This window comes from Calypte anna, chromosome 7 (genome assembly GCF_003957555.1).
Source record: "Calypte anna isolate BGI_N300 chromosome 7, bCalAnn1_v1.p, whole genome shotgun sequence".
Taxonomy (NCBI): domain Eukaryota; kingdom Metazoa; phylum Chordata; class Aves; order Apodiformes; family Trochilidae; genus Calypte; species Calypte anna.
This window is the reverse complement of record NC_044253.1, coordinates 17,742,519-17,756,600: the sequence shown is the minus strand read 5'-3', so window position 1 is coordinate 17,756,600 and position 14,082 is coordinate 17,742,519. Positions and strand designations below refer to the sequence as shown.

At 33.8% G+C, this 14,082-nt stretch overlaps 1 protein-coding gene across 1 annotated transcript in view; it reads left to right on the top strand.

Annotated features, from left to right (window-relative positions):
* KCNH7 (potassium voltage-gated channel subfamily H member 7) overlaps positions 1-14,082 on the top strand; it is a 204,848-nt gene that overhangs the window by 119,089 nt on the left and 71,677 nt on the right. The window contains exon 3 of the mRNA XM_008495595.2: positions 4,180-4,339. Coding sequence (XP_008493817.2) covers positions 4,180-4,339 — 160 coding nt within the window. The remainder of the gene's footprint in view (positions 1-4,179; positions 4,340-14,082) is intronic.

Genomic DNA, 14,082 nt, shown 5'->3' with positions numbered 1-14,082 from the left:
GTCATGATGAGTCTCCACATCACAATACTCATCATCCCTCTATATTTGACAAACTGGCTTTTGATTGAATATTCAATATACATTCTGTATATTGAATATATATATGTGTGTGCAGTTGCCTGTAATTGCCAACAAAAGCTCAACTATGTACCCTGTTTGTTTAGAGTAGACCTCAAAGAGGAGGCAAATAGGTTTCTGGATTGGAGGCATAAAAGGACTTTCTTCAGTGATAAGACACAGAAATCACAGAAGGCAGAGCAAATATTCACTGGGTACTCTTTTTCTTCCAGTTTGCTTTTCATTGTTTCTGACCCTTAAAGGATACAAGTTGCTTTGCTTTACTGGTCTCATTAGTAAATTAAAACCAGTCATTTTCAGCTACCATTCTTCTGCACCATTCACAATTTGATGAGAGCTCTTGCTTGTTAAAACAGGGATTTAACTTGTTGCCAAAATCTTGACAAAATATAAAAAAAAAAATTTTGGCTTGCTTCCATTTCTTTGTTTAAAGTTTGGCTGCAACTAGATATGGAGCCCCAGGTCACAATTCCAGATGATAACATGTGAAGCTTCTTCATGTAGAAGTATTCTGCTTATCTTTAGGACATTTCAAGAATGCAAAGGCCTTATCAGCAGTGTGCAAGAGTCAGCCTTACTTCACAAGATTCTGTACCTGCCTGCCAACATTGCCTTCCATCTAATTCATCCACTGCTCAGTTCCTGTGACCCTACCACACTGGTCTGTGTAGAAGCATGACCTTGTCCTTTATCTGCCAGAATCTGGCATCAAAATAGATTATAAGCAGCAGTCTGGCCCAGAGAACAAGACTTGAATTACCAGCTTTTACTCCTTGTATTTGCCATGCTGGGCATGGTGGACAAACCCCAAAGCCTCAGCCTTCCTAAATGCCCACACAAAACAATATGGTATTTTCTTCCCCAAGATCAGAATGTACATTTAATTTCAACAATTTCCCTTTACTTTCTGGCTGGACAAGTATTGAACTGGACCTGAATGAAAAGAGTAATCACTATTCCAAGACTTTCCCCAGTCTGGAATAGGGAGAGAGAGATTTTGCATGAGGAAGAAAGAAAACATTGGATTTCAGGAGCTAAGGATCTGGTAGAAAGGTAGAAAGCTTCAAATCCCAAAGAAAAAGATTCCATGAATGATGGATAAAGTCAAGAAGTTTTCTGAACCTTCACATTAATCCTCCCTCAGATTACCTCTCTTTACCCAAAGAAGTTATTTTTAACACTGGGTGATCCATGTGAGCTATGCTACGATGAAAGGACAAATAAGGCTGTAAATATGAATACAAGATAACTAAGTGCCATTGGTTATGTTTTACTACATGATGTTCTTTGTACTTATGGAAGTCAACTTAACAGGGGCATATTATGTTTCTACTTAGTAAACACTGATAAGATTATGGCAGAGTGAAAAATGAACCTATGAAAACAACATATACTTTACCTCATTACTAAGAAAATGAAAACTATAATCTCAGTAACAAATTAATGTGAAACATATTTAGTTGTATTTCTACTATAATCTATTGTCTAATATTTAAATTAAAATTCAAGGTGTAAACTCTGCTAATAATATGTTCTAAGTTTGTGCTGTGAGATGAGAAAGGCAAATCCCAGACACATGATTACAATTTTTATTGCTCATGAAAAGCACTTCTTACTGTTGAAATACTCAGTATAGAGACAAAACAAGGAAAAGATGCTGAGTGCAATGAAGAGCAGTGGAGTGCCAGAGCCCAAATAGTGAATAAGAACATCTATAAACAAGTTACTTCTTAATATTTCTTTAATTTCATCAACTAAAAGCTTATCTTTTAAATTTGCTAGTATTCTTTCTTTGTACATAACTTATTTTTCAGTCATACTAGTGATACTCTTCCTTGTAATTGTGTATTTTATTATTGCCACTTCAACAGAGATAGATATTGGTAGTTGTATGGCAGATAAAAATTTCTGTATTAATGAAAAACCATAAACAGTGACTGCAGCGGGCATTGTCTTTTGGTTTAGTAGCAGAATTCCAGTTCCAGATATTCTCACAAATTAGATATTCTTTGCCTCTTAAAAAACCCATAAAACTTTGGCCTAGAGAACTGGACTCCTTAGCCTTCTGGTGACATTCAAAGAACTATGCTGAATAATACCAGATATGAGTCTTTCCCCATTTTTGTTCCTAAAATTTTTCTACATAGAGCTTAAATTTTTAACCTTGTGACCTTGTGCTCTTTTTGCCACATTCTTAAGCTGTGCACTGTTAAACAGGCTTTGCATCTCCCCAGAGATCTGAATCCCTAGCTCAGTTCAAATGAGGTTTGTAATTGTTTAAGGGCAGAATGTTCTACATAAGCGGCAGATAGTGTCATTACTTAGCACTGTGGGAAGCATGTCAAAAGCTGAAACAGCCAAGCCTTCAAAAGCAGGAAAGTTTTTAAAGACGTCTGAGGCCCTTCATCATCCTTGTTTTCGAAAACTGATAAACATTTGATCCACTTCACTTGGTGTTTTTTAAAGCCATGCATGCCTCAACATAGCCCCACTTCCAGTCCTCTATGTTAAAGGTGTCTAATTCGGGGATATCTGCCTAAACCTATGAATCTGTATATCAAAACACAGTCTATTTCATGAAATAGGAAGTATTTGCTTCCAAGAAAATAAATAATATCATTTTGACTGTTTAAACTCCATATGTATTTTTATTAGTAGCTAGAACCACAAAGATTTCTAAATTCTCTTCATACCCTCTGTTTAACCAGTCTATGTTGCAATGCTTGGCCTGCAGCACTTCTATTTTTAGCTTTAATGGAACACTCTTAAATTGCTTATTTTCTGTTTACTAAAGTCATTGAGCTTGTAACCATGGCAACTGAGGCAAGTACCACAGCATAACTGTTTTATTAAATGGATTGAAGGTACAGCTGCAAAACTTGAATGTTGATTTCAGCAGCATGTTGATTTCATACATAGCTCAAACTGTCATATATACCACATTACAGCAAGTTCTCCATTAAATATGAGGACCAAGAATCTGATCTTAGGTATAACATTGTAAATCTTCACTGTCTCTCTCCTCAATAGCAAAAAAAAAATTAAAACAAACAAACAAACAAATTTTAGATTTTGTCAAATTGCACAGCCTGTCAGGTTTCAGTGATTACTGCATTTGAATCAATAAATTGCAGATTATGTGCTTTAAAGCAGTCCCTAGTCATTACAGAAAGACACCATCTCCCAGCTGTATTTGCATTAAGCTTTTATCTCATTATTGTGTTGCTTACAGTGAACACAGTATTTTTTGAATCAGTATTTTTTGTGTTCTGCTAGGTTAACAGAAGGAATAAATCAAACTAATGACCTTGTTGGGTGAAATGTCTTAAGACTTATACTGAAAAAATTAACACAAAGAATTGTTTAAATCTGTAATTAGGCATTTGAACAAGAACACTGAGAATCAGAGGTGCTGAGAAATTGCACCTTCTGTTCGTTTCAGCATAAGCTGGGTGTGCTCAATATATATGAAAATTAAGATACTTTTAAATTCGTACTTCAAATTGCATATCTCAGTTAAATCAAAAGCTTTTGAAGATCATTGAAATTTTTTATCACAGTTTAGAAGTTTTTTTTTGTGATAGAATATAAAAACCCATATGATAACAAATGTAATTTTTTCCCACAAACCTTAACATTCTACAACCCCCAAAAGACTGAGAGCTAAAATAAGAATGGTGATATATTTACACCCATAAATATTTAATGCATGATTCATCCTGTTGTAACAGAACCAAAAGCTTGAAGAATGTTTGACATTTAGAAGAATAGAGTTCTGCTTTCTTTGCTAGTGTTGTGGTTGGAACACTGCATTGCTACTTTTGGTACTGTCTCCACATCACAAGTCTGTCTTTATAGGTACTTCCAATGAATAAAAAACAAAGTAAAACTGACTTTTTAAAGGAGAGATCTTTTGGAAGGGGAAAGATGCATTTGCTTTTATGAAAATATTAATCTTTAGAGAATAGTGTGAGTAATGTTCAATCATTAAATTTAAAGAAATATTCTTCATTATCTTTTGGTGTAACCAATTTCCAGAGTGGAAAAAAATGAAGTTTCCTTTAATTTATGTATTTCTTGCCTTTTTTTCTCCATCTACAGGATCTACCTTCATTTGCAACACCCACATAATTCCGGTGAAAAATCAAGAGGGAGTAGCAATGATGTTTATTATTAACTTTGAGTATGTAACAGATGAAGAGAATGTGGCATCTCCCGAGAAGTGCAAGCCAGTATTGCCATCCAAACTTGTAAATCGTAAGTTATTCATTGAAAACTCCTTGCTTACCTCTGCTTTTAGCTGGGAGAGTAATTAACCTGGGCAATAATAATAAAGAAATTATGCAATCCCCATTGTTTGATTCATTCATAGCATTCAAAACAGTAAGTTAAGTGAAGCAAACCTGTTATAAAGTTGGTAAGATAGTCTGTGAGATCTTATGTAGTACTGACAGCATGGACCCTGTGAGTGCTGCCAGGACATATAAATATTTTACAACAGTGCATTACTCTTGACACATATCCATTATGAACAAAAACTGCAAAAAAAGCTTTATAATACAGCCAAAATATTTAACCTATCCCAATTCAAAATTGAATATTTCTATTTTCCTTCTTAATAAGAGACAGTTGGCAGAAGGTTTGATTAAATTAGACTAGAAAACGCAAAAAAAAAATGTTTCAAAAAAGTTTAAAAATAAAACCCCATGTGATTTTACCAAATTTCAGTGTTTAGACTGGTTTGAAGGATGTGGGGTTCTTTTTGATATACAGGAAATGCTTTTGTTTTCATCCCACTCTGGAGTGTAAGTATTACCAAAATCAGAAAACTATCCACAAAACGTAAGTCCACCTGCCATAGAGCTAGACTGGGTGGCTTTCTGTCCCACTGTCTGCAGCACATGTGCTGTTTTGTTGACCTTCACTCTGTGCAGCAAGAGCACATGATCCTTCTGCTTTGCATCTGCACTCACGTAATCTGCTTTTACTACAAGATTTCCCAGAACACATCCTGATATGTAGAAGCTCTTAGTAAATCACAGCACACTCTAATAGTGAGTGTTCACACTTTCCCCTGACTGGTTCAGCAACAGTTGGAGAATACCTTTTCACAGTGTAATTATCTTTACCACTAGTATGATAAAGCGACCTGCAACCTAAGTTTTCTGATTGTTAAATCAACACTTCAGCTTTTTATAGATAGGATACAAAGCCTGGCACTATTCTCACTGCAAGAAGCACCGGGAGAACTTCCCTGATGGAAAGCACTGTGTGTTACCTGAAGTGATGGCACACTCTCCTATTTTTAATGCTGGGTGTGTTGAGAAGATTCTAAGGAAAGGACCTGTAGGTGTGGATGTAACAGCATTATTAGGTTGCTTCTGATGAAACCAGCCTTTACTATTTGTGATAATCTAGACTGTCTACATTTCATCTTCTGGATGAAATACGTAGTATCTCACTCAAAGATCTGATAAATTGAAAAATGTACTGGAAAAGATATAAATAAGAAGTCCCTCCATAATATTGCCAAATTATTCACACTTTTAATAAACTGAAATTTAACTAATTGGAATACTAAAAAATACTAGTTTCATTAAGCATGGAAAAAGAACTCTGACTGAATCACTACGGATGGGCCAAAGTGTAGATATAACATTATGGAAAGGAAAATTCCGATTACTGGAAACTAGCAGTCTGCAAATAATTATTGTCCACCAAATAGCACATCTTTTTTTAAAGAGATTCTTTATAATACATACTTAAATATGTATTATAAATAAGTATTGTAAATATTCTTTAAAATACAAGTTTAAAATATTGTGCTTTTATACTTTCTTTTCTTATTCTTGTGGTTAGTTGTTTAAATAGCCAATACAATAGTATTTTTCATTCTTACTGAGAAACCAAGAAAATATTTTTCTTTTTCTAGTAATGTTATGATAAAAATCCCATTAAGGGGTATCAGAAAAAAAAAACTGCATCAAAAAATAAAATTATAAAAATTATATCAAGTAAACCCCACTCATACTCTATTTCTGTTTCAGGATGCCATGTTTTGTGACTTTTCAACACTATTTCCTGGTTTTAAAAAACAGGTTTATAATATAAATAAAATTGTTGAGCTGGTCCATGCTTAATGTGGTTTCATCAACAAAATAGAAGGTAAAAGATCAATTGGAAAAAAAAAAAAAAAAAAAAAGAAAAGGTTGTGGGGTTGGGGAGGGGCAGCTTCATGTCCTGGAAAAGAATTTTTTGTTCTGCTATCTGCAATACATCACTTTACATTTTTGAGTGTTGTCACATGCCATATTTTAAAGTGAAAATCCTCTAAAGAGGTCATCCACAAAAAAAGCACTCAGTCAAAACATCATTCTCTTGTTTTACAGTATTTACACCTGACATAGATGGGGGTTTCCTCACTGAGAGATCTTTAAAATAAGTAGTTGAGGCTCCAAGCTCAGCACAAAATAAAGATCAAGGTGAAAAAAGAAGCAAAGAAATGTGTCTTGAACAATTTTCTTGTTAGTCAGTTCATCCAGATGCCAGAAACTGGGAGAAACTAGAACGGCACATGGTTGCTCTTACTCCTGCCTAATTGCTTGTGGTTTCAGAGCAGACTGTTATGTGGGCAGAATGGGAAGAATGGTGATACAAAATATGCTATGTAGCCAAAAATTCCTCTTGGCAGAGAAAATTCTCATGAAAGAGGCCAACCAGTGCAAAACATCTAGAAATAACTGTACAGTCCAATGGTAGATTTGAATTTAAACAAACAAAAGCCCTGAAACTTAGAAAAAGCAGATATTGATCAATAAGATGCAAAAGAAGTCATAAAAACGGGGGAGTGTTCACCAGTAAAAACATCTTTTTAAATCCATGCTGTCACCATAAGAAAGGCAAACAGAAGATTCTCTGCAAGTTAGGTTTTCTCCATTTTACTCTATTTATAACATAAATCAGCAAGTAAAGTAGGTAATCTGTTTTCATTGCTGTTGTAAAAAAATGAATGGTAATAGATATTAACTGGTTCAGGAGAAAAAAAAAAAAAAAAAAAAAGGAAAAAAAGTCCCTTCAAATCTAGCAACCAATTTAGAGAATGAAAACAGAGGGAACCAGACATATAACAAGTGCTATACATCTCTAACAACCAAGATAAGCAACAGCTAATGACAAAAGACAAAAGATTTCAGATTGTATTAACATTTACTAGCCAGAAATACATGAGAGGTCATGAGAGATTTCTTTGCAGAACTTCTTAGATTGAGTTTTCTCATATTAGAATGTCTTTTCAACATGACAGCAAATAAAAATAACTGAGTCAGGTTGCAGGAGAGCAGAACTAAAAGTGAATAGGAAACAAAAATACTATAGTTGTACATAAAATAAGACAACTTTTCCCTACTATCATTCTTCCACTAATAGATTTATTTAGAGTTGACATTACATATATCAAGTTTAACTTTGAAAAACCTTTCCTTTTTCTGAAGGCATAGGCAAAAAATTAAACACTTAGCAGCTTAATACTAACACATATATTAAATAATATTTGCAGGCTCTTTGAGAAAGGGATCCTGTCTTTTGTTATGTGCTATTGGGGTTGATTACACAGCTAGGTTCTGATTCAGCATTGGGCTTGGCAGATTATGATAATAACAGATTATTTTTTAAAAATACAGAATGTTGCCATTAGTTTGATGACCACATATGAGTATAAATAGAATTCTTTCTGATGTTCAAAAAGCTGAATATGCAGTAATGTGAATAGTCAAGTTACTGACTTCACAATAGCAGTGTAAAAATCCTTTCAGCTGAGCCTTTTGATATCTTTATTCTTCCATTCAAGAGTTTATCATTAGTTCTCTATGGCACTCTGACTGGTGTCTGTATAATGAAATAGCTCAGTTTTGTAAAATTCTAACATACACTAAAACTGTAGTGAACTACTAAATGACAGATAACTGATTTTTCACTTTTTTCCATTTCATTACACCTGTGTTTTTCTACAATTCTATTTTTAAATATACGTCATTTCACTAGTAAAACAAATTAAGTTTTTATTCTTATACAACTGTTTTCTTCTTGGGGTAAAAATAAATATCCCAAAACAATTGTCATATCTTTGTGTTTAAACTTTTCACCAAATTTATTTAATACTATAGCTGTCCCAACTTTATATTCACTCAGGTGATGAAATTTCTTCTCCAGTTTTCATACAATGAGCAGTTGTAGTGAAACTTACAGAAACTGGTTTTTGGAATAGATGTCCATTCATCATCCTGTCATTTTTCCTACATTTTATCTCATTTCCAGAATAGAGAATTTTATTAATCCATAATTCATCTTTTTTTAAAAGTTTGGGGTTTTTTTTTTGTGTTGCCTTTTGTTAGAGAATGTAAATATTTTATAATACCAGAAATTAACTCCTATACCAAAGGATAAATAAATAACTTAATAAATTCATCCCACCTCAATCTATCTATGAAATGCTTGAAGAGATTTATACTGGCTATTTTGATAAAAATTGATTTGTTTAGGATATTAAAGTGTTAAGATCAAATATTTTGATCTACATAAGCCCTAAAAATAGATTTTACTCATACTAGATTTAGCAAGACACTTTTAGACAGAGAACTCCTTCCTGTTAGACTCACTGAAAAAAGAAAAAAATACCAGAGAGCTTTCTGTAGATTTTCTATAAGGAACTGCTTAAGAAGAGATGGGAGTTCAGCTAAAAATCTCTGTGAACACTACTAAATTATCATTTAAATATAACTACTTAACAGTTTTAAACCAAAATGAGATAATAATTCCTGCAGAGTATGCTTTACATACTTCATTAGGCTCTTTCGTATAAACTGTTAAGATAGTTTAACTTCTGTATATAAATATGGCCTTTAAATCATCTGCTGAGAAAAGAGAATGTAAGTGGCCAATTTTATTCCCAAATCTGTTAAATATTCCATTCCAGCATGCTCATCCACTCCACTAACTTGATGAGGAAATTTTCAAAAATTTATATAAGCAGTGGCATAAATTAATATTTGCTTCTGGCACCTGTTTCTGTTCTTCGAAGTTGTCAAATACTTCATCTGTAAAGTTTGTGACTGCAAAATATGAAAAACCTATCCTGACACAGATTGAACACAGAAAATCACAAGACATTTCGCACTGATGGAAAGTCATAGATTTGAGGATACTTTGATATGTAGAATGTAGCTGTAATTTTTCTACTCAAAGACCATCTGTGGGATTGTAATGTACACACACATGCAAGATGAGAAAACCTCTTAGAACTCTGCTTCTGAGTTGTCTTCATGTTTGGCCCCACATGGAGCATGCTGCATCTTTACTGGCCTGTAAGTGCTTTTTCTAACATATACTTCAACCCTGTCTAAAGGTTATTCTTATGTAGGCTGAAATAGCTGAAGTCAGATGAGATAACTTTATTATAAGTTTATTCATTTAACTTCAAAGCATCTAGCTAGAGGTACTAACCTATAAGCTAATACTGGTTCCCAAACACATGCTAATTACCTCATGGGAGAAAGCTCCTGAAATTATTTGATTAAGCATATAATTGCATTCTGCCAAGGAGGAATATTTGAGGATTGTCTTACCATTTTATCACTTCGGCTCTATAAACCCATTAAAGACACTCTGAAATAATTACTTCAGTTCCTTCCTCCAAAAGAGAGGATCTGTTATGCATCCAATAAATGCATACTTTTTTTATTAGGTTCAAACAAAATGACCAGGCTGATAATATTACTAAAACAGATAAAACCACAATCAGAAAACCTCTCAGGCAAAGTGCTTACACTTCACCAAGACTAGGTATATTATGATCCTTCCAATGGAGTTACAACTCAGAAGTTGAGATCACTGCATCCACTGAATTTACAAATAAAATAAGCACAACTGACATTAAAATCAGGCCTTTCCTTTAAGTCAAAGACTTAACTCAAAATATGGTATTTGTTTTCCTCTGTGCTATACAAGTAAGCATAGCAGCTTAGTGAGAGACAAGTTGTTTTGTTTTGTTTTCCAAACATATCTGAACAACAATGTTGTATTGAAATATTTTATACTGTTTGATGCATCTGAGTTTGCCACATGGGATGCAGCACGTATAAGCAATAGCAACCCCTGACATCGTCCAAAACGTGATGTAAAATTTGTCCAGGGTCTTATTTTTAGCCGCACCACTGGGAGCAAATTCATCATAAGCGAGGGCTAGTCAAGCAAAATTGCGTTCAGAGGACAAAGGTTTCTATTCTAGCCAACCAGCAGCTCAGCTCTGACAACCCCAGTGTCAATATGTGTATTTGTCTCCAAGGTAAATTTCAGTGAATTTTAGGTGAACTGAGAAGTGTTGAATTCTTAGCTAAGGACTATAGCCAAACAGCAATCACCAGTAAAAGGCAAAAGGACCTCTGGTAATTTCAGCTTCAGTTCTCCACAAATACTGAACTGCCTAATTAGCAGAACAGCCATTAAGATAAACAAATTCTATTGGTCTCCTTTTACAGACAAAGGAATACAAGTGGAGCAGCTATATTTCTGTTTCCTCATATGGCTACTGTTGGGGCTCAGATTAGAAAGGAAGCCTCCCTGGATTCAAGCCACTGTAATTAGCTGTTTGCATTACTGCCTCTCCCAGCTAGGATCACAGAGTTACTGCGCTACATCTTGTACAAACATTCAATTAAAAAAAAAAGGTAATCGCTGCTTAAGGAGGTTTCAAACCAAAAAGAGGCAGTGACACAGCTTTCAGTATCTGTCAGTGGAGGTGGCTTCTGCACACTGGGCAGGAAAGGCAACACAAGGTGACAATACTCTGGCAATGAAGAATGCAAATTTTTCTTTTTTTATTTAAATAAATACATAGTAAACAGGAGAAATTAAATGAATTAATATGAAAAGGAGTCCTGGCTTGAACTAGATCCTGGAGATTACATCCCATCCTATATTTTTCTTCATTTTTACCAGGTCTGTTATCTATTCATTTTTTTCAGGACATTTAAAACAAGAGGGTTCTGTGAGATAACTTAAAGGCTGGGATAATGATTTTGCAAAGCCACCCCACATTATTATATATACCCTCAGGAAAGTATAAAGGCAGTGAGTTTTGCATCATTTTGTGATAGAAGAAAGAGACACATGTCTCTTATTCAAAATAAAAGGTAGCACTGAAAACTTAACACATTTGTGTACTTGATAAATTGAACTACAGATTTTAACCTTGAAGAGGGGAAATCAAAACTACCAGCATGCCTCAAGCTTAGAAGAGGACTCAATCAGATAGCAGAAAAAATATTTAAATGGATTTTTCTCAAATCTATTTTTCAGATGGACATCGGTCATAAGGAATATCCTTTGTAATTTATATTATTCAACATGGAATAGACGTTACTTTAACATAAGGAAATAAAATAAAACAACAGATAAAAATCAAGGAGGTTACAACTTTTGTACCTGATTTCTCAGGCATGTAATCCTATCATTGTTCTTTTACTATAGTAAGGAACAAGGCACACAGGCAAGATGGGCATTTCAAAGGCTTGAAAGTGACTGGCAAAAACATAATTGGAGGAGTTTCCTCACGAAGACAGGACATGTATGAGCTCTGTCAGACATAGATAACTTATCTTAGGTCATACTCTGAACAGGTTTCAGTGAATAAAATCTGTTCATGCTCCGAAGATTATGAATTTTTCAAATTTTCAGTATGTTTCTTTCAAACAAAATTAGCATTTCCTATCGAAGAAATGAACAGTAAAAAATTAGAAGAGGTTCAATTTCATGAGAAATAACATGCTAGTCTGGATACTTCTACTTTAGTTTTCTGTCTGAAACATTAGCCAACCTGGTAATTGAAAACATCTTGATCTATGCAACAAGCTTATAATTATCAAAGTACTCCTTAATGGAATAGTTCTTAAATTTTCAAAATAAAAGGCAATGTACTTTCAGAACAATTCTTGTGCAGATTACATATATTGTATTTTAATTCAAACTGCCTGGATTTGCTTCTAAAATGTGTGGAAAATTGATATTCTAACTTCTTTTCCTAATAGTCTGTTTATTTTTTGAATCTGCTTGGTGGTTTGTTTTTTTTTTTAAATTAAAGCTTTTTGTAAATCTAGTTTAATTGTATTTCAGATGGTAACAACCTTTCAAGTGGCTCTTCTTCAGGTAAATCTGTCTTCTAAAATTCTATCTACTACAGTCCTTTTATTGCTTTGTTCTCATTATTTTATTTCAAGGTCTCATTACATTTTACATAATTCTAGAAGAGTGCAAGTCAAAATATGGCTCTTGTTCCCACTCTGAATACTTATTTCTGCAAAACTATAGATATAACAGCTAAACTATTTAATTTAGTATAATTATATGACATAAAACTCAAATGTAGTCATAACTTTTCATCTTATTATCACCAAATGTTCTTGTATGCAGAGCACTAAAAAAATTCAATCAATGTATGAGACAAAAGACATTGCAGAATTTGGTAGCAAGATATAAAAAGCCAGCATTAAAGCATAAAGCAAACTTTTTCAGACTTCCTGTCTCAGAGAAAAGCAGTATTTTTTTAATCTATGAAGTCTGGCAAGGAAGAGGAAGAAAGGTTGAGAATTTCTTGATAATTTGATTCAATAGATAGAATTAATTCTTTTTCCAGTTACCAAATAACCCCACCATGTTGTCAGCAGGACAGCAAAATATTGTGCTAGTTCACTAATTCTTTGCATATATTTGTTGTGATCCTTCCTATTTTGCTTAGTTGTAGTTATTTGATTTTTTATTCTTTCTGCTTTTAATTATGTCAAAGAAACAAAAATGCAGGAAGTAGGAAAAAAGTCTCTTTTAAAAAATGTTTTTACACAAAAACACTGTAACTCCTAAGATATTAACATAGCAAGATCCAGTAAAATTACATCACAATTTGGAAGAATTGGAAGAAAAACAGGGAGGTAAATGTACAAGTTGATCTGTCTTTTGAGAGACCTTGAGAACATTGTTCAGACTAAATTCCACTGGTCAACCACACACATCATAGCCCTACATATAGCAAGAGACTTTATTCCCTTCCTTTCATGTTTTGACAGGCCACCTCAGAGGTCTGTGTGTAGACAGGAGGAAATGGAACTCGATTATCCTCTTAGACATTCTCAATACGACTTTTTAGAAGTATGGCCTAAAGACAAAAATGTGCCATCACCAGAACAGAGACAAAAAAACTTGCTCACTCTAAAGGGAACATTAAGAAAAATGCTGTTACTAATACTGATGCAACTTTAATTTTGTCACTTCAGTTCTTCTTTTGGATTCCATTAAAATTTAAAGTAGACTATACTAGAGGATGGAAAACGAAAAAAAATGTGTGTATGCAATATCTGAGAAGCACAAATTTAAGCTTCTAAAGTTAATAATTGGATATGCCTTCCTTTTCCTGCCTGAAAAGAAAATAAGATTATTTAATGTGCAGAACAAGAAAATAATCCACTTATGTATACTTCTCTGAATTTTGGGGAAAAGAACTGAAAAAAACCTCATAACTGGCTCTTGCTGTAATTCTCTCTCTCAAGGCCTGCTGAGCCCAGACAAAAAATAATGCAGAATCACATGCCTCAGAGTTTGCATAGAGCACATCCAAGTATTCGCTGCTATTTTAGACTGTCAATGTTTAGGAATTCCATTTCTCAAAACAATTGCTTCTTTCAGTCTGTTACATGAGCTGTTAGATAGTATTTCCAAGCATTTGAGCAGCAACTCAGTAATTGCCAGTGTCTATACTTCTGATAATCTAAATCCTGAAAATTCCTTAACAGTAGGCATTCAGTTATAAGAGTTATCTCTCACTGACGAGCTGACTTGCATTACTTGAAAGTAATTTTACCCATTGTTTACGGAAGTTTCAAAACAAAGGTATTTTTGCATTAATCCTTGCTCTGGAGGACAGGCTGTAATAATCAATGTACCTTACCTGTGTTGTAATAT